At 38.3% G+C, this 22,004-nt stretch overlaps 1 protein-coding gene across 1 annotated transcript; it reads right to left on the bottom strand.

Annotated features, from left to right (window-relative positions):
• Nucleotides 1-371: 371 nt before the first annotated feature.
• Nucleotides 372-2,962, bottom strand: foxl2a (forkhead box L2a). The gene has a single exon (XM_074641288.1). It carries the CDS (start codon nt 2,730-2,732, stop codon nt 1,809-1,811), a length of 924 nt encoding a protein of 307 aa, XP_074497389.1. The 5' UTR covers nt 2,733-2,962; the 3' UTR covers nt 372-1,808.
• Nucleotides 2,963-22,004: the final 19,042 nt, after the last annotated feature.

The raw sequence follows: 22,004 nt of genomic DNA, 5'->3' as shown, positions 1-22,004 counted from the left end.
TATATGGGCATAAATTGCGATAAATGAGCAACTGATTAAATAAATATATTCATATTTATTTAATAAATATATTCATATTTATTTAAAATAAATATATTCATATTTATATATGAATTTTCCAAGAGACATAATGCCTGAATATCAGACATTTTACGCGTTAAACAGTGGAATAAGTGCCGAGCCAAACCTCATAGCTCTGTTCAATGGTTTACCTATAAGATTATCCTTATAGCATTTCTGAACAAACTGTTAAAATACTGCATTATAATACTTTATATGCTGCATTACCTTCACATAGTTGTTGATTTTCTATAGCCAACAGTGGTTATCACAGCCTAAAGCGTAAAACAGATTACTTCATGACCACTGTGTTACTTTAAGAAATACAAGTTTATTAAGAAATTCACAAACCTAGAAAAAAGAGGGAAAAGTGCTAATTAAAAATGAAACATGGCCCCAACATGAATGAGACAAATATAGCTAATCACGTTTATAAAAAAAAATAAAATTATAATAATCAGAAAGATTAACAAAAACCTGGCACTGGCTGGCTTCATATTGGAAATCATATCATACATGTGGGGATCAAGAAAATGTGAAAAACCCTGAATTGTATCTGTATCAGTCTGATGGATCTTTATACCCAAACTTTCACCTTTTATAACCCAACAGAGTTCACAACCATGACAGGAGGTGAAGCTTCACCATGCAGGCCTTTAGCTCAGTGCAAGTTACTAACAGGGCCAAATGGAGCTCTGATTCAATCACATATTAAAGCACTGACTTAATTAGGGCATCTTATGTTCACTGTTTCATTTGGCAATAGTTAGGATAAGTCGTGCGTAAAGTTGAGAGAAATCTTTACGCACGCAGCTGAAGCAAGGTCAGCAATGTCTATCCTAATCCTAATGAAAAACAAAAGCTTTATCATGGGCACAATTATGTCTATAATACCAACCATCAGTCCAAAGTGTAACACGAAATGGCTCGCACAGTTTGTGCTACCTGATGTGTCTTGATGACTGATCCATTTTGTAAAACTTTCTCAACTCTTGCATATATACCTCCTAATCATGGGCATCTATATGGATGTCAGCTGGAAACCCAAACAGCTCGTCAGAATGGTCTCTTCAAAAAAATATTCTTGTTTCTGTTTTTTTAAATCACAGGAAACCCTAAATTGTATATTGTTGTCAGTCTGATGGATCTTTATACCCACACTTTCACCTTTTTTTCACAACCATGACAGGAGGTGAAGCTTCATCCATGCAGGCCTTTAGCTCAGTGCAAGTTATACTAACAGGGCCAAATTGAGCTCTGATTCAATCACATACTAAAGCACTTAATGACTTAATTAGGGCATCTTATGTTCACTGTTTCATTTGGCAAAACGTTAGGATAAGTCGTGCGTAAAGTTAGGATAAAGTCGTGCGTAAAGTTGAGAGAAATCTTTACACACACAGCTGAAGCAAGGTCAGCAATAGGCACAATTATGTCTACAATACCGACCATCAGTCCAAAGTGTAACACAGGAAATGTCTCCCAGAGTTTGTGCTACCTGATGTGTCCTGATGACTTCTTAACCTCCCGAATCCATTTGGTAAAACTTTCTCAACTCTTGCATATATACCTCCTCATCATGGGCATCTATATGGATGGATGTCAGCTGGAAAACCCAAACAGCTCTTCAGAATGGTCTCTTCAAAAAAAAAAAAAAATACTCTTGGTTCTGTTTGTTTTTTGAAATCACAGGAATTAACTCTGCACTCTCAGGAGTCCTCATTTTTACCATTTTTTTGGTAAACTTTTTAAATATCAATCCTCGTGTGTAACGCCGAGTGTTTGGTCTCGTGTTCCCAGTAAGAGCAGTGCATCATGGAGAGCTCTGCAGGCTGACGAGAGCAGGCGAACTGGAGGCCTGCAGCTCCGTTACCGGACGGAACCGGAGGCGGTGCTGCAGCTGTGGCCGGACTCAGCTGCTGTGCATGGTGGTGAGGATGCACCGGGTGGTGATGGTGACTCATGCCGTTGTAAGAGTTCACCATGCTGGGGAGAGCCATGCTCTGCACTCTGGAGTAAGGGTTATAAGATGATGGAGCTGAGAGTCCTTTCACGTTCACTGGACTCACGTTGCCACTGGACATCTGACAGGACGTGTAGGACATCGGAGTGGGCGACCAGGAGTTGTTCATGAAGCTAGACTGCAGGTACTTCGGTGGAGACAGGTAACCATAGCCGTCTCCTCCGAATAAAGACTTCCCAGGCTGGAAGTGCGTCGGTGGAGGTCTGAAGGGTCGCTTCATCCTGCGTCGTCTCCGGTAGTTTCCCTTCTCAAACATGTCCTCACAAGCCGGATCCAGTGTCCAGTAATTCCCCTTTCTCTCTCCACCTCCCTCACGAGGAACTTTGATGAAGCACTCGTTGAGACTCAGGTTGTGTCTGATGCTGTTCTGCCAACCTTTCTTGTTTTTCTCATAGAAGGGAAACTTGGTGATGATGTATTGGTAGATACCGGACAGAGTGAGGCGCTTCTCGGTGCTCTCCCGGATGGCCATGGCGATGAGAGCCACATAGGAGTACGGAGGCTTCTGGGACGGATCCGGCTTCTCCGGGACTTTGTCCTGGTGGACCGGCTCCTCTTTGGGTCGCTCTTTCTCCTTGGTCGTGGTGTTGGTGTCGTGGATCATTAAGGTCATTGCGTCATCCTCAGGGTTTTGGTAAGTGGCCATCATTGCGCACACCAAAAAACAAAACAAGTCCAGTCCAAATGCAGAAAAGCAAACCTTAATTTATGGTAACCTCGATGCGCAAAATAATGATGTGTTGCTGAACCTCAGGATGCAAAGCTGTCTTCCAAAGTGCGCACAGAGAAGTCTTTATTTTGTGCCATGCACCAGACCTTCCTCTCTCTTCAACGGGGATTTTTCTAAACTGGTTTCTGATGGAGGCGCAACCCAAGTTGTGGTTTGTGAGTCAGTAAGCCCAACCCTTTCCTCTCTTTTCTTTTTTTTTCCTCAGCTTCACTGACAGGCTGCGTTTTCTCTCCAATGCTCTCCGTGAAGCGAAGTCTTGCGTATTTGAGTTCCGCCTCCGGTGAGTTACAGTGAATGAAAAAAAAAACCCGACTCTTTTTTTTTCTTCTTCTAAATTCATTTTTTATTTGGAGACAAGAGTGTTTCCATTTTTTTTTTAAGTGTACATATACAATACACATTGTGCCCACCCATCCCACCCGCCTATTCGTGGGGTACAAACCTACAGTAGCAGAGAATAAAATAAAATAAAATAAAAAAACAATCAAATCAGGATCGCATTTAGCTACGCACAATGTCTAAATAATGAGAACAAAATTAAATAAATAAGTTAAATATATACATATATACATACATACATACCTGCATATACACACAAATATATATATATATATATATACACATATATAAACCGGCTCTTTTGTTGAAATTCGTTTTTATTACACTTGGTCAAAATAGCACATTATGGTATTAAGATATTAAACTATAATTGCATCCAAACAGGATAAAAAAATCACAGAGAAAATACAAGTAAAAGCTAAACTAACTAAACTAAATTCAATTGTATAAAATGCTATCAGACATAAATTGTTTTGCTTTGTGGGCTAGAAAGCAAAACAAAAGAAAGAAAGAAAGAAAGAAAGAGAGAAAGAAAGAAAGAAAGAAAGAAAGACAGAAAGACAGAAAGAAAGAAAGAAAGAGAGAAAGAAAGAAAGAAAGAAAAAGAAATGACTGGTCAAATGAATTTGTGATATTTTCGTGCAGAAAACAAAATACTTGGAAACTGAAATACTTATAGAAACTAAACTAACTAAACTAAATTCAATTGTATAAAATGCTATCAGACATAAATTGTTTTGCTTTGTGGGCTAGAAAGCAAAACAAAAGAAAGAAAGAAAGAAAGAAAGAGAGAAAGAAAGAAAGAAAGAAAGAGAGAAAGAAAGAAAGAAAGAAAGAGAGAAAGAAAGAAAGAAAGAAAGACAGAAAGAAAGAAAGAAAGAAAAAGAAATGACTGGTCAAATGAATTTGTGATATTTTCGTGCAGAAAACAAAATACTTGGAAACTGAAATACTTATAGAAACTAAACTAACTAAACTAAATTCAATTGTATAAAATGCTATCAGACATAACTTGTGTTGCTTTGTGGGTTAGAAAGCAAAACAAAAGAAAGTTAGAAAGAAAGAAAGAAAGAAATGACTGGTCAAATGAATTTGTGATATTCTCGAGCAGAAAATAAAATACTTGGAAACTGAAATACTTATAAAAAATACTTGGAACAAACAATTTAAAAATAAATAAACAAGCCAAATATCTTCAGATCTGTTTCCCATCCTGCATTTCAGCTCACTTCATATATGTTTTCTACATTATATATTCATATTTTCTCGCCTGGACAAACGGTTGGTTCAACAAAATTCGTTCTAAACAACTTTAGTCAAATTACAGCCAAATATATTTGCATAAGTTCTGCCAAATGATGGCTTCCTCATCTTACACCAAAGTCCTGCACATTTGCAAACTAAACTCTGAATAGATAGTGCTGCTTAATTAGCTCACATAGAGAGAGAAGTGCAAGGAGAGAGTATACATTTCTCTGGCCACCCATGAGGGTCCCCTCGGCTTTCCTTTCTCTGGGAGTGTATTTCCGTGCTCTGGGAGTCTGTGCAGGTGGAGCAGCATTGGCATGTGTGTCATCACCCTGCAGCCAGTCTGCAGCCAGTCTGCAGCAGCTGAACCTTGCTGAGAGCCAACCATCTCTCATCGTGCAATTACCGCAGACTCACAGATTCAGCACGATGTTATTCCTTGTTTCAATGTCTTTTTCACATGTTTAAGACTAACACCACTGTTATGCGTCTGCGTTGTAAGTATGTGGCTTAGCTAAAACATTACATCATTCAATATGCTAATTAAAACAGCTATCAAATGACACAAGAAGAGATAAACCCCTTTATCAATTAGCAGATCAATACAATTGTTTTTTCTATTTTATTTTAAAGAGAAAATGTAGCTTGCACACTTTTCTAATATATAGTATGTAATTGCACATTTTGCTACTGTATATAGTATGCTATTGTTATTCTATGTTCATATTTTATATTTTCTAGTTGTAGTAGTCTGATATATTTATAGTGTATTCTAATATAGTATTTATATTGTGCATACTATAGATATGATCTCTTATGTTGACATGTATATGTATCATATATTTACTGCATTTTCTGGATAACCTGCTGCTGTAATTCCCAATTCAAGATAGATGGATAGATATACTTTATTGATCCCAAATTGGGAATTACAGCAGCAGGTTATCCAGACAATGCAGTAAATATATTATTAATATTATGCATACTATAGATATTATCTCTTGTGCTGATATGTATCATATTTACTGCATTGTCTGGATAACCTGCTGCTGTAATTCCCAATTTGGGATCAATAAAGTATATCTATCCATCTATCTTGAACCAATAATAATATTTACAAGTGGATATAGCCTGTTGCATTAATGCTTGTTTATGACAGAGGCCACCAGTGTGAAACATCATGTGAGGAAAGAGAGTTGGTTAACTTGGTTAGACTATAAAGACCTGTTTATCCTTTTTCTTTTTCTTTTCTATTAATTGTGGTGTTATAAAAAATGATTTAAGCTTCTGTTCATTTACACCAGACGCACAAATCAAGTGAAGTGGTTTGTAAGTTTGTCAAAAGATCAAGCAGGGACCACAAAATAAACCTCCTCTGCCTTCGCCTGCTATGTGTTTAGGTTTACCTCATGATTCTTTGGGAGTTGTTTAGTCTTCTTTTGTTGTTCCAGAGAAAAGCCTGTGGTCTTGTCGTCTTCTGCACTGAAAAACAAAAATAGAAGAAGGAATCACCCAACAATCTTTCGAGGAAAGACCTTTCAAAGACATGTTGTACATGTATCTGTTTTTATCTTTTTTAATTATCATTTTTGTTTTTTCCCACTCACAATGTTGTTTGGTTACGATTGCCCAGAAATCTTTGTAAATATTTAAATCAATATCATCCTCACAAACACAAACCATACAATTCCACCTATACACACTCACACATTTGTCTTTTTTATATATTTATTGTTATTGTTGTTATTATATATATCTTCTTGTAATTGTTTGTTATCACTATAATCATATTATTTCTTTATATTAATCTTGTCTAGGTGGAGGCTTCAGATAAGCCCAGTGTTTTTTTGCCTCTTCCTGCACTGTATAATAATCATTTATGTTTTTGTTGTGTAATCTTAATTTGTGCAAAATAAAAAAACAATAAACAAGATACATTTTGTTTAAATTTGTCACATCACTCTGTTTACATGGTAAATGTAGCATTTGCATTGAACTATAGATAGACAATAGACAATTCAACCAAGCACAACCATTAGCCTATAGGCTATGCTTTAGAATGTTTGACTACAGGCTACACATTTTTCTCTCTATTGTAAACTTACTTGACAACTAAGTTTACAATTAGAAGTAAAAATAGAAGTAGGAATCACCTGACAATCTTTCGAGGAAAGACCTTTCAAAGATACATTTTGTTTAAATTTGTCACATCAGTCTGTTTACATGGTTAATGTAGCATTTGCATTGAACTAGAGATACCAAAATCTTTCCAATTAATGTACAAATATGCATATGAAAAAAAATAAAGTCAAATTGTTTCCTATAGTCTGCAATATAAATATTAATTTCATCATTTAATATTTCTTAATTTGCAGAGGGCCCTTTCAAAACCCCTCTGGTGAACCCCGTACATCACCATGGTAAAGCTATTTAAAATCTATAGGTTATTAATGTAATCTACCAGGTATCTAGTGGGTTAGGCCTACCTGTTGTGAGAAACTTTCATGGTACAGGCCTAGTTGTTGCAGAATGTTTGACTACAGGCTACATATCTTTCTCTCTATTGTAAACTTACTTGACAACTGACATGGTGTCCTCAGGTTAAAGTATTTGGTCTTGTAATGTTTTTGTTGTCCTCCTCCTCCTCTCCTCCATTACTACCTGTTAAACTTCTGAGCTGCCGCAGTGACGCGCACCACGTCACAACAAAGCATGAAAACGAGCATGTCTGCAATCCGTAAATAAAACAAGGAGCCTGAAACCTGAACTGGTTGTAATGCCTCAGTGAGGCACTCAGGAATGTTCATTTGATAGTATAAAGCTTGTTTTCGTATAGGCAGGGAAACTAAACATATAAACAAATTAATTAAACAAAATAAATAACAACAAAAAAAGGAACTTATGGCCACAATTCATACTGATAGTATGCTAACTTGCTCAGTGTGTGATTATGGGTTCATAGATGGGAATTTAATCTGCACACAAAGTTTATTTTTGACACATGGTTTCTCAAAATTCTGTCAATTTCTGATTTATTTTCAATACAACCAGTATAAATCAAATTAATAAGTATATAGCCCATATATGTCTATTATTGTTATACATACACACATACATACATATACAGGATATATACACAAATATACATATATAATATGCAATAATAATCAATACTGAGCAAGTTAGCATATCAGTATGCATTGTATTTATTTTATTCATGTATATATATGTATATACATATATACACTCATATATATACATATATATATACACATATATACATATATATAAATATATAAATGGGTATATATGCATATACATATATACTGTATATACATAAATAAAATAAAATAAATACAATACAATTCATACTGATATGTTAACTTGCTCAGTGTGATTATGGGCTCATGGATGGAAATTTGCTCTGCACACAAAGTTTATTTTTGACACATGGCTTCATTGTACATTTTTTAAAACAATTTATCATTATTATTATTATTATTAATCTGACTTGATTTAATTCCAACATATTCGCCTACCATAGTATATATCCTGTCAAAATGCATCTTTTCTATAGACTACAAAGTGTATTTTGTGGGCCGCATGAGTTGACACGAGACAGCGACGAGCACTGCAGTGAGTGAAACTATCACCGTGTTGCAACACCACTATCACATCACAGACAGACAAGAGTCCGTGTTTTCTTCTTAGATAAATATACATCCTCTAAATGTTTCAACACCTCTAATAAAAAGATGGAACAGGCCGCCCCACACACACTTTTGAAAAATGTTATTGCATGCATGTAACATGTAGGTTATGCATGCATCACCCTCAGCCTTAATGCAATAATATAGCCTATTTGTATAGTGATAAGACTTGTCTCTGGTGCCACAATCACAGGCCGCATTAGTAACCTCCCAACGCGCAGATGAGCTGAGGATCTGAGGAGCGTCTCGTCTCTGCATTTGGTCATAATGTAGTTTGAAAGAGCTGAATTCCTGTCCTCGCGCACTTCCTGCCCTCGCAGGTCCAGGACTAGGATGTTTATCATAGCGCGTGCGGGTGGAATGCAGCGGACGGATCCGTCAGGTCAGGTCGGGACCGTAGAACAACCAACACCACCAAGACCACCACCACCTCCTCCACCACCACCATCACTCAGGCTATGGCAACGAGGTAATACCTGACAGAAAACTGGTTCTATTTTTTAAAATATTACTATTATTATCATTATTATCATGATTATTATTATTATTATCATTATTATTATTATTATTAGTATAATTATTACTACTATTATTACAGTTATTATTATTAACATTATTATTAGCCCATCATTATTAATTGCAATAATAAATGCAATGCTCTCTCATACAATATAATAGTTTAATCATAAGCATCTCTTTTATAATAAACAATTGTGAAAAAATATATGTTACTAATACTATTATTGTTACTATTATTATTATTATTATTATTATTATTATTATTATTATTAGTGGCATAGTAGCAGTAGTAGTAGTAGTAGTAGTAGTAGTAGTGGTAGTGGTGGCATAGTAGCAGTTGTAGGCTATTGGTGGTATTAGTTGCATAATTTCTTTGATTAAAAAATGTAATTCAACAACTAGTTGTAATTACTATTAAAAATTATTGTTCAATTCAACTTTATTTCAGACACATAGGTCCATATCAGATAAAAATAAATACAATACAATACAAGGACAACAACACAGCAATAGGCTATAAACATTGCAGGTCACAAGTCCACAATTGTGTTTGTAAATTCCTCACTTTTCTGTTTTCTATTATGGCAAATTCTTTTATTTTACTGAGTCAGCCTACACTGGATATTTTTTTTCAAGGGAACCTCTGCTTTGTAAATATAGCCTAATATCACACGGATGAACACATTTAATTGAACTTTATCCTGTGCCTTTTGTAACAACACATACACACATCCTCTGAAATACTGTAGCTGAATTAAAAAAATACCATCGTACCACTATACTGTCACCACAGCTCTATATACTCTACTTACTATTTTACAAACTGTTTACACCTGTGTATATATATTTATTACCTCTAATCATGTATATACCTACTAAATTTCTGTTTACATAATTTTTTTTTCCATTTAATACTGTCTACCAGAAATTTACAGTACTTATTTTACATTAATTTATATTTAAATGTATATTTAAACCCTAACTTGCAATATTTATGTCTTAGATTGTCATTTTGCGGTTGCTTGTGTGATTTTCCCTTTTCATATAAATATTTAATGAGCATGTTGAAGGGAATCTGAGACCCAAGATTTTCACTGCAAACCACTGCTTTGTTGTAATTGTCGTGCATATGATAAATAAAACTGAATGTTGTCTCTACAGTGGGAGAAGTTTAATATATATTGAAATTTGTGTATTGCAAAAAAATATTGTGCATCATGAAGTGGAACCGTTTTCTTGATGTGAGATTTATTAAACAGCTAAATGGAATGATGGTCACCAGACTCAATATATAAATGATTTAAATTTAGGGGAGCATCAAGCAGCCTGTTGAAGAGTTTTCTAATCCTTGTTGCTCTTTTACTGTAGTTTTTCCTTACATGCATACACTTGTAGCTTAAAGATAGGTAAAACACACCTAGGTATATACGTGTTAACACATATGCTTAATTGTTTCATCTTGAGTCCATATGTGTTGGTGCATCTGCCCTGGACAGGCTGGGACAACCCCAGTTTGATCTCCCTGCATGGGTTTGGTCTCTGGTTCATTTGCATCTGGCTTGCCTGCATGATTAAACATCAACAAGACATCGCCTCTCCTCAATGAAATCCTTATGAGGTGCAGGAAAGAGATGGGAGACGGGGGGATGGTGGAGGTGACACAGGGATGAGGTGAAGAGGAAGACGAAGGATGTACCCTCAGCCCTCATGCAGCGTCTCCAACATGGCTCTTTTTCCTCTCCGAAAGAAGAGAGAGATAGAGCAAATAAACACTGACCACCAGATTCCACCCATCTCCTTCACATCCCCGCCCGCATTGATTAAGGCTCAGGGACGGGGTGCAGATGGGGGGTACACACACATAGACACATATATGCTCACATTTTGAGGTGTGTGTATGTATGTGCTCCCATAAGAAAAAAAAGTCTTATTAAGGGGGATGCTCGGCGGGTGGTGTGTGAGGGACACTTCCTTACTTTGTACAGTCCATCCCCTCTCCTTCAAACACTCAGATCATTGTGTGAGAGTAAACCCCCCCACCACCACCACCTCTCCCCTACTACCAGAGCCCTTCATTAGCTCCAGTGAGGAGGGTGACGTGTTTTTTTTTTGGTGACCTGGCGTGTTTACGTTTCTTATCGGCTGCAGGAAGCCTATGGGAAGCTCTATGGCCTTCCACAGTACCTCCTCTGACATGGACATAGTCCATCAAAACGCAAAGACGACCTGAATTTGCTGCATTTTCTGAATTAGTCTCATATACAACATCCTAGAAAACTCGTTTGAATGCAACAAAAAACAAGAAAATAACCAACAAAAAATAACACTTTAAGGCTTGTTATTGGAGCTCAATACTGAGTTATATAAGAGAGTGCTGCAGCCTTGTTGATTTAAAATTCAAGATAAAATCTTGGCTAAAATCAACCCAATAATTTGCCCATCACACATGAACGCAAACTCTTGATGTGTCTTAATGTTGTGAAATCTTGTGGTTGTTTTTATATAGTGAATATGTAACGTTACTGTCTTGTAATTGTGTTTTTATACTATAGTGTTAATTGTCTTAACGAGAGCTGTAATTCTCTGTTTCCTGCCCCGGGACAACAGATTTAAATTAGCTTATAGCTAACTCTGGTAGCCTACAGGTAATCCGCAAATTGCAAAATCTGATCTGAGATCTGCAAAAACCTGCAAAAACTCTTGCGAGACTTGCTGCTCGACGACTTATCCTAACCTTTCAATCAATGCCTATAACCATAACAATCTCGTAAGAGTTTCCACAACTCCTGGGTTCCCTTCTAGACACTACCAAGAAGATGTCCATGTCAAATAAATAAATGAATAAAATAAATAAATTGGACAAAATTGCTTGAGTACTTTTATGCATTAAGTGAAAAATAGAAATATAGTATCACATGAGTATATGTGGGTAATGTGTGTTGGTTAGATGTAAAGTGCTGAAATCAATGATGGACAATCATTTTTCTGCAAGTGCAATAACAGAAAAACATTTAAAGGAGAATATAAAGTAACAGATGAGATAAAGGTAGACGGAAAGAGCACATTTTAATAAATAAACTGGACAAAGTTGCATGAATACTCTTTTGCATTAAGTGAAAAATAGAAATATAGTTAAATGCCTGTACACATGTAAAGTGCAGAAATCAACGACTGACAATCAATTTTCTGCAAATGCAATAACAGAAAAATGGAAAGGAGACTAGAAAGTAACAGATGAGATAAAGTTAGAAGGAGAGAGCACACTTTGGGTGCAGAGGATAAGTCAGAGTAAAGGAGGGAGGTGAGGCAGGAGGACAGAGCAGAGGAGAGACACATTGTGTTCCTCGCTAACCTTTACGGAGAGGTGAAGTGCTGCAGCCTCCTGCCAACAACATTCCCTTTGAGGTTTTCTTGAACTGCTGCCAGGGCTTAAATGATTCACAGGAGCACAAGTATGTGTGTACTGTACGTGTGTTTGAGCTGAGGGAGAGCGTTTGAGTCAACAAGTAGAGCATGTGTGTGCGTGTGTGTTTGTGCATAATACTGTATATTTATGTGAGAGGTAAAGAGGTAAAGAAGGTGAGGTGGAGATTATCAAAGCTCTGGCTGGATGTTTGGAAGATAACAGTAACAAGCCATAAGCCAAAATGTTCCTCCTCACAATATAAACTTCCTCAAAACTCACAAACCTTCCTCACCCCTGAAACAGCTTCACAGCTTCACAGCACAGGCTCACACTTCTTTAAAATCCCCAAGTAACCTCAAACCCATTTCCACATCTTCATCCCCGGCCGGGGATTAGATTTCAGCCCAAATCAAAACAAGTCACTTCGTTAGAGGTAATTACACAGGTAGCCTACCTCGCTGGGCAAACAAACATGGCTGCTAGCTGACACCCTGAAGACAGATCAAAGCGTCGGCTTGACAAGAGGCGGGAGGAGAGCATTCAGACGCTGGCTTGTTAACCACTCACATACTTTCTCTAACATGTGCACGACAACTAGCTGTATGAGTGCACATCACACACACTTCCTTCATATAGGCAGGGGATTCTGCAGTTGAAAGACTGAGAGGAATCAGAAAGTGAACTTTACCGTTGAGCTGCATGTGAGAACAGTGTGTGTGTGTTAATGGTGCAGAACAGCAGAGATGTACTGCATCATATACTGGGCTAGGGGTGCCACTCTGCTTTGGTGGTCTGCGTGTTAGCCCGGTGAGGAATGATATCAGACATGGTGGACATGTTTCCTGTCAATAGCCGGGTTTACATTCAACTGTCAAGCGAATTTTAAGCGAACCTTTGAAGTATCGCAAAAAACAGTAATGCGAATCAGGCGTGTTTCTATTAAACAGTTTGTAGAGATTAAACTCGGCGACTTAGTCAGAAGTTGCCGCTATAGGCTACGCATGGCTGTAATCCGCCAGTAAACAGAGTAGGAGAAGTAGAGGTCGCGAACAGGAAACAAAACCTTGTCCATCTAACCATACGAGAGAAAAATGGAGAGAGGTCTTCAGGAACTTGTTTCAATTGGGCAAGTTTTAATTGTTCCTTCATGTCAGTTAGTATTGGCTATGTTTCATGTTGTCCGGAGGAAGAAGACAAGCATTTGAAATATTCGAGAAGACGCCGACATCGGAAACAGCTCATCAGTCATGTGAGTTAAATGTTCACTATGTTAGAATTTATTCGGCAAAGGCGTTTCCATATCTCATTTAGTGCATCAACTCTTTTTCAACAAAGGCAAAAAAACAAAACCACGCAAAAATCAATTAATATATTTCATTGCGATTAATTGCATGATTGTCCATAGTTAATCACGAAAAATCACACATTTTTTATCTGTTCAAAATGAACCTTAAAGGGAGATTCGTCAAGTATTTAATACTCTTATCAACATGGGAGTGTGCAAATATGCTGCTTTATACAAATGTATGTATATATTTATTATTGGAAATCAATTAACAACACAAAACAATGACAGATATTGTCCAGAAACCCTCACAGGTACTGCATTTAGCATAAACAATATGCTCAAATCATAACATGGCAAACTGCAGCCCAACAGGCAACAACAGCTGTCAGTGTGTCAGTGTGCTGACTTGACTATGATTTGCCCCAAACTGCATGTGATTATCATAAAGTGGGCATGACAGTTTTTCCTCGCCAAAATTTAGCATAAGTTTGGAACGTTATTTAACCTCCTTCCCGACAAGCTAGTATGACATGGTTGGTATCAATGGATTCTGTAGGTTTTTTCTAGTTTCATATTGTACCAGTATCTTCACTCTAACTTTAAAACTGAGCCTGGTACAACCTAAAAAAAAGCAAGTTGCGTGAATTCATTAAAGAAATTAGTACATGAAAATATGTGAATGGAAACACGGCTAATGTGGCTCTTTTTATGACACATCTAATAGCCACTTCTATGCCTTGTTCCACTAGTTTTATGTCATCTAAAAAAAAATTCTGACAGTCACACTTGAAACTTTTAATCATGAATACTAAAACAAAGATTAATAGTGTTTCTAAACAGCCAGAATACAAGAAGTGCACATGTGCTGCTCTATCTGTTTCTCTTTCTTACACCGCTGCTGCAGCCTCCCTTTGAACCACGGTGTTGTTAAGGCAACCAGACAAGGTTATTCTTCCTTTCCCTAACATGCCAGCCTACCCGTGTACAATAGAGCAGAGTGCATGTGGGTTGCAGTGAATAAGGTAAGAGATGTTATCTAATCGCCACATGGAAAGAGAGCAACGGGAAGCCAGGCGGCCTCCACTGAACACCAGCTGTCCATTATGGTCTTTCTACTCTCTCATCAGCGTTCTATACTGTTCTTCTGTTGCTCCTTTATCTCTCCATCTCCCGATTATTCATTAAGCATGGCTATATAGCTTGGGGTCCATGCTATGCTACTTTGCTAATGACAATCTTACTGATTGGTGCAACAGAAGCTGCTGTAAGAGATGGCTCCCATGCATTACAGCTTAATATGCTGCTACAGTACGTACAGTATGTCGGGGGCCGACAAGTGCAAGTGTGCTGAAACGGCCCAAAAGGTTTCCATTAGGAGAAACCATGTGGGGTCTGAAAAGTGAAGCCAATGCTGAAGTGCCTTAAACTTGCATTATTTCTAATAAACAGCAGGGGGCGACTCCTCTGGCTGCAAAAACAAGTCTGACTACGTCCACTTCTTATATACAGTCTATGGGAGAACATGTGAGTCTCTCTCGCTGATAAGCTGCGGCCGTGCTCGGCTCGCGATTGGTTCGGGTGATCACTACTGCGCAGACTCTGGCTTCAAATTACATCAAAATCTCAAGATGGTAGCTCCCGTATCCGGGATATTTTGGCTACACTTCTTTACAGTGGGAGGAAGTGGAGACGCGTCGTCCATCTTTATATACAGTCTATGGGTGAACAAAACAGAAGTTCTCCAGGCCTCTAGGGGGAGCACTGAGTGGAACAGCTTGATTTTCGACCCGAGAGAGACGAGAGTGTTTGTTTTTGAACAGATATAACAGTTCTACGTAGCTAGTGTTAGATCTAAGATAAGCGTATGGTTTTGACTTAATGACTTGGCGATGAAAAAGCAAAAATCAGGGAAATAAATGACCACCAACAAACAAAACAAGTGGACAATGGAGTACCAAAAAGTACTTTGAGTCAATCATTTTGAAATCTGGCCATTGTTTTCTTTCACAAATGCTGAGAGATGATGTTTGAGGCCACCGCCGCTGACTTCAAACACATCCAGTGAATATAGTTTGAGGATGAGATCTTGAAACCACACGCACCACTAAAACACACTGAGCTCGGCCAACAGAGTGTCACTCTCTGTTGGATCCGCCTGCACACAGCACACCACACAAACCTCCCCAGCTCCGGCTCTCCTGCCTCCGTCACGACCGCAATAACAAACAGGAAAACCAGCCAATGGAACAACACGCACATTCACTCTCATTTTTAAAAAAGAGAAGCACACCCACACACTCACACACACACACAAACAGCACATACAGTGGCTGTGGTAACCTTGGCGATGGTTTAAGAACGGGCTCGCCGGCAGTGGAGGATGAGAGGAGCGTTTAGGGTTTCTGTTTCCAACTGGAACACAGCAGAATCCCCTCCGGCTCCACTTGGACCGGTCATAAACACCTCATTACTGCTGGAAAATACACATGTGCCTAATAGGAATGTTGATCCATCTAAGCTCAGTATGTAACATATTTATATCCTTTGGAGACACCATGTTTTCAAGGTTTTGGTTGTGCAATGTACATTTATTATTTTCTACAAGGCATTGTTTTTGAAAATTATTTCAATTTATTGATACATATTTCTATGAAGGACTGAACCTGGCAAAATAAAAAATAAATCAAACAACAAATAAATGACTCGATAAATAAATGTCATTAAATATGGCAAAAAATAATATTAAAAATAAATGTAGCCAATAATGAATTGATAAAATGTGACATAAATTAATATTTCTGTTTTAATGCTTCTTTATTTATTTATCTTTGTATTAATTATTTATTTAGTCTTCTGTTTAATTTTCCCTTTTGTTTATTGATATATTATTTCTATTTTTCAAATCAATTTATTTATTTTGCATTTATTTTTTATTTATTTATTTTTGCATGTATTATTAATTTATTTATTTATGAATTCACAGTGAAGGTGGAGTAGGTGGTAAAAGGTAAACACACAAGAAAATATACAGTCAATCTAATGTCAATGCAAATTAAGTAAAAAAAGAGAAGTAAAAAAAATATCTTAGCAACGAGAAGTAAAATGAGAAATGTTTTAATTTTGAGGAACTATAACTAAAAAAAAAAAAAAAAAACCTGTAATATAAAATGAAATAAAAGTGTGAGACAGGGGATTATCTAAAATAATTGTCTAAGAAATAAAGTTTTAATGATTGTTTACTGCTAATATTTATTAAAGATTTAAATAAAAATGAAATTTTTTAAGGCCCGGCAATATAGCACATTTCAGCAACACAGCAATATAAAGTGCATTACATAAAACATTAAATGCATCAAGTCAAAGTGCAAAAGAAACACATTATAAAAGGACAATTAAAAACATTAATTAAAAAGCCAAGAGAATAGTAAATAAAAACAAGCTAAAATAGAATAAGACACGTATAAAATACAACAATAAAAGTTACAGAAATTATAAAATACATATTAATATTAAATGCTGCAAATATTGATTTATAAACTCCACCTAAAATCCTACAAAAAACAACTACTGGCATGAGATGAAGGCTGCCTATTTGTTCTAATTCCTTCATATCTGTATATCTTTAAATAACTATTAAATCGACTATGTATTGGTGTTAAAAGTGCTATATATTGCATTTTTAGGTAAGTAAACGTGGCATTTATTATGGTGTGAAATGTCATTTTTGTTATTAACTACAGAAAGTATTACTACAGTGGTGAAGAGCTACAGTCAGTTTGTGTGAAACAGGTGGCTGTCAGAATTTGAGATCATGCAAGGTGACATCCATCACGGTTTGACTCAGAGTCACGGAGGAGAAGAGGAGTATTAGCAGGGAGAACACGTCCCAGGGAGAGCAGAGCAGGGCGAGGGCAGAGAAGGGGGGATAAAAGGAGGGAAAGAGCGCTTCCTTTGGTGCGATTTCCCCCGAGGGCAGACGAGAAGAGGAGCGGGGCTGCTCCCCTGACAGATCTGAAGATGTCCTGTTTTGCTTTTCCTCTGCTCTCCCTCTTCCTGCAGGAAGCAACATCACGCTGGGCACCAAAGCCTTGGCAAGCAGCGGCCATTCAGATCTGGTTCTGATGTGTGCTGTCTACCGAGGCAATGGTACAGTAATGCAGAGACATACAGATGTGCAACAAGTCAAATGTAATTGATGTGAGACGCTGAAGAGGTACTGCAAAGTATTTATGTCTTTGGTGGAATAATAGTAGAATCTGCAACCAGCACCGTAAGATACTGTACAGGGCAATAGACACAGAATCTAATGTTATTCTGTGTTTTTAGAGCTGCAACGATTAATCCATTAGTTGTCAACTATTAAATTAATCGACGACTATTTTGAAAATCGATTAATCGGGTTGAGTAATTTTTTTTTAAAGAATAAAAGTCTTAATTCTCTGATTCCAGCTTCTTAAATGTGAATATGTTCTGGTTTCTTTACCCCTCTATGACAGTAAACTGAATATCTTTGAGTTGTGGACAAAACAAGACATTTGAGGATGTCATCTTGGGCTTTGGGAAACACTGATCGACATTTTTCACTTTCATTTTATAGACCAAACAACTAATCGATCAATCAAGAAAATGAAAGACGTTGAATTGAGGTTTGAGTTTGTGTATACGCACTGAATGGAGTTAAAGTGTTAAGTGTCTGAGTGACGTTGGAGTTCAAGCACTGAAAGGAGCTGAAATATTTAGTGTGATAAATTGAGTGCAAAGTGATGTTTAATCATTAGAGCTGTCAAAGTTAATGTGATAATAACACGTTAGCGCAAATTTGTTTTAACGACACTAATTTCTTTAACACAACTTGTGATTTTATAATCGTAGCGGGCTCGGTTTTAAAGCCAGAGTCATACTAGCTTGTCGAGAAGGATGTAAAATAACGCTCCAAACTTGCGCTAAAGTTTTGGTGAGGTTAAAACTGGCATGGCCATTTTCAAATTGGTCCCCTTGACCTCTGACCTCAAGATATGTGAATGAAAATGGGTTCTATGGGTACCCACGAGTCTCCCCTTTACAGACATGCCCACTTTATGATAATCACATGCAGTTTGGGGCAAGTCATAGTCAAGTCAGCACACTGACACACTGACAGCTGTTGTTGCCTGTTGGGCTGTCATGTTATGATTTGAGCATATTTCTTTATGCTAAATGCAGTACCTGTGAGGGTTTCTGGACAATATCTGTCATTGTTTTGTTTTGTTAATTGATCTCCAAAAATAAATATATACATACATTTGCATAAAGCAGTATATTTGCCCACTCCCATGTTGATAAGAGTATTAAATAGTTGACAGATCTCCCTTTAAGGTACATTTTGAACAGATACAAAATGTGCAATTAATCATGATTAACTATGGACAATCATACGACTAACTGTGAGATTTTAATCGATTGGCAGCCTTAACTAAAAAACAAAATGCATTGGAAACAAATTAGATTATTTCACCTTGATAACATGATCCTATGCTTTTCATGAGAGGAATAAAAAAAGAAATTAAATTCAATATGAGATGTGCATGAATCCATGCCTTTGATACATAATACATGTATAACTCATACAGATGTCACATTCATTCATAAAATTTTGCGACTTAAAACAACATAACACACTGAGGCCCGTGGTGACGTTTGTTCTCATATCTGTCCACACTTTTGTTCTTCACACTGACATCATCACCAACACACACCCAGTGTACAGACTCTGTGTCCGGGGGTCTCCCAGGACACACTCGTTCTCTTTGAGTCTCTATCCAGACCCGCTCTTTCTCTCTCTCCTTCATACATATAGCTACACTTCTCTCTCTATCTCCTCTGACCATTCATTCACACTGGCTACCTCTGTGTGTGTGTTTTCCTCTCATTCTTAGCGAGAGACTTTATCTCTGGATCAGATAAGGCTTCGGTACTGGTCTTAAACCTTCAGCAGATCTGTCCAAACACATGAGCTCATGTCAGAGCGCCGCTGCTGCCTGTTAACTCCATGAGCTAATATAGAGTCCATGTGTTCGTTATTCATGCTGTGTGGAGTTGTGGAGGGCCACGCCGTCTTTCTTCTATCATTTTCACATCCTACGCTTTCCTTATTTGCCATCCCAACTCTTAATTTTGATCGTTTTGTCCAATTTTTTTTATTCCCCACTCTTTGTTATCTCACTTTCTCTTTCTCTTTGTCTCTGGATCAGCGACATGGCTCTAACAGCTTGAGTTTGATCATGTTAACACTATCAGATGTGGAGATCTCGAACACGGGGTGTCGTCAAGACAACAAAGCCGAAGCCACACAGGTAGAGCTGGGCCCGACCTGCATGATGGTCTCTGTGGTAATGTGTGTGTGTGTGTGTGTGTGTGTGTGTGTGTGTGTGTGTGTGTGTGTGTAAGGAAGAGATTGGGCGAGCAAAAGGGTGAGAATATGTGTGTGTGTATTTCACAGTCTGGTACAAAGAGAACAATGGCTGCGCATTTTGTGTGCGCACGTGTATTTCATCACCCTGTGTGGCTGTTTGGTGACTGGCCTGTATATGTGTGTGTGTGTGTGTGTGTGTGTGTTACATCCCCGCGGGGAGGGGAGGGGGTCCGCTAGGAGAGGACTAAGGTTACCCCCCGATGGAGGCAGCGCGGGGTCATCCCGCGGCGGGACACTTCTCAGGGGCGACCCCGCCGCCCCTCGTGGCCCCCCGAGCAGACGGGACTTCTGAGGAGAGGAGAGGAAGGACCAGAGGAGAGACCCCCGGAGAACAGGACCCCCGGTCTGCCCTAGACCCCGGACCCCAGCCCCGGCAGGGCCCGACCCAGGCCCAATGTGTTCCCAATCAGGAGAAACACAAACAATACTTTTATTAAAGAGAGGAGGCCGCTGAGGCCAGACACACACACACACACACACACACACACACACACACACACACACACACACACACACACACGCACACAAAGGGAGAGAAACACTCATCTCTCCCCTCTAAAGATAAATGGGAGCAACAATTTATGTTTAAAGCTGTAAATCAGCTACGGCAAATAACCGTCATATCACTATTATCACCATCACCCATGACCCCGACTCCTGCCTTCCCTTTCCTCCTCCGCCTCCCCTCTCCTCCATTCTTCTGGGTCTCATCCGGGAAAACAAACGGAGGGATTAGGGATTTGTGGCGGAGTAATGGGAGCCAGGTGGAGGAGTGTGACTGTGGGGGTCTCCTGCCAGATTAGGGGGAGCAGCAAGCCCCAATCCTCACACTCACACTCCTTCCTAAAAGCAGCTAATGTTTCTTTTGAAGAAATAATCCCGTTTGGCCATCTAATAGCACTTGGCAATTATGAGCCTTTGCAGGGCATGTATGGTATTACCTGAACTGGCTACCAGCGAGGGGAGAGGTGAGGAATAATATAGAGGATCTATCGAGCGTAGCGATAAGAGACATTATACGTTAAATATCCAAGAAAAGTCTTCTTCACCTTTTCCTTCTTCTTCTGTGGTGTTTGGTCTCTACAGAGTCAGGTAAACTATCACCAAAATGTAAATAGAGATTTTTATTTGTTGAGATTTATTTTGTGGTTCCTTTACTGATGTTTATCGTGATAAAGGACGTAACTGAATGAACTTACAGCGTAGTTTAAAATGTCCTCACTTTTGTGTTTGAATAGGGAAGAGCAGGGTCGGTGGGGACACTTTTGTATCATACCGTAACAGTAATGAACATAATTTGATCCCTGAACAGGTCCAGGTGTCTGCTAACAATTTATCAAGTATTTTAGGGCCCAACCCAAATGTGAAAGGCAGATTTTTTTTTTGTATACTTTCCAAAACTTCTGCCTCCTCAGGACAGTTGGGACACCTTGTTCTGGGCTAAAACGTCTCACATTTAAATTGAAAAAATTGCAGTCTAAATTTAAAGACCTTATATTTACAATGTCACTTGTTCATACAAGAAAACATTTGCGAGATTATTATATTTTCACATCAATCTTTTCAAATCAAATTAATCTAATCTTTTGCATGCTGACTTCACTTCATATTGTTTCACTGCCTGCTCTAAACCTGCTAGAATCAGTATGCAGTGTAGATTTGGGACACAGCTCATAATGATGTCACACATTTGGCCTACAAACGTTGCCCCCTTGTGGACCGCTGCAGAGCATAAACAGCTTCACACACACACAGAGCTTTTTGCTGACTGTCTAACTGCCTGATCCCAGCCTGATAACAGTCTGTTTTGTTTGTTTTAAAGATGTGTTATTCTAAACAGCTCCTGTGTGTCCAGAGAGACTGCAGAAACACAGAGCTGAGAGGAGAAATCATTACATTAGAAATGTGTGTTCAGATTAGGAAGTTATGTGCTGAAAATGATTAAACAATTAGCAGATTTGAGGCTGCGGGTGTGTGACAGCCAGGGCTTTAGTGAAGACAATTGAATGTGAGAAAGGTCCTTCCTCCAATAACACACACACAGGCACCTTTATGCATCTGTTGCCACTTCGGACCCCCCCTTCTCTTAAATCTTAAGTAAGCCGGATGGAAAGGAAGAATTAACCCCCATGCAGAGGGAGGTGAATTAGAAGTCAGACTTTTCACACCTTCTCTGCAGACACACACACATGAAACGCAGGCATTCTCCATATCAGCTCAAGCGTAGCAA

Source organism: Sebastes fasciatus, chromosome 7, assembly GCF_043250625.1.
Source record: "Sebastes fasciatus isolate fSebFas1 chromosome 7, fSebFas1.pri, whole genome shotgun sequence".
In the NCBI taxonomy this organism is placed as follows: Eukaryota; Metazoa; Chordata; class Actinopteri; order Perciformes; family Sebastidae; genus Sebastes; species Sebastes fasciatus.
This window is presented reverse-complemented; position numbering and strand designations above follow the sequence as displayed.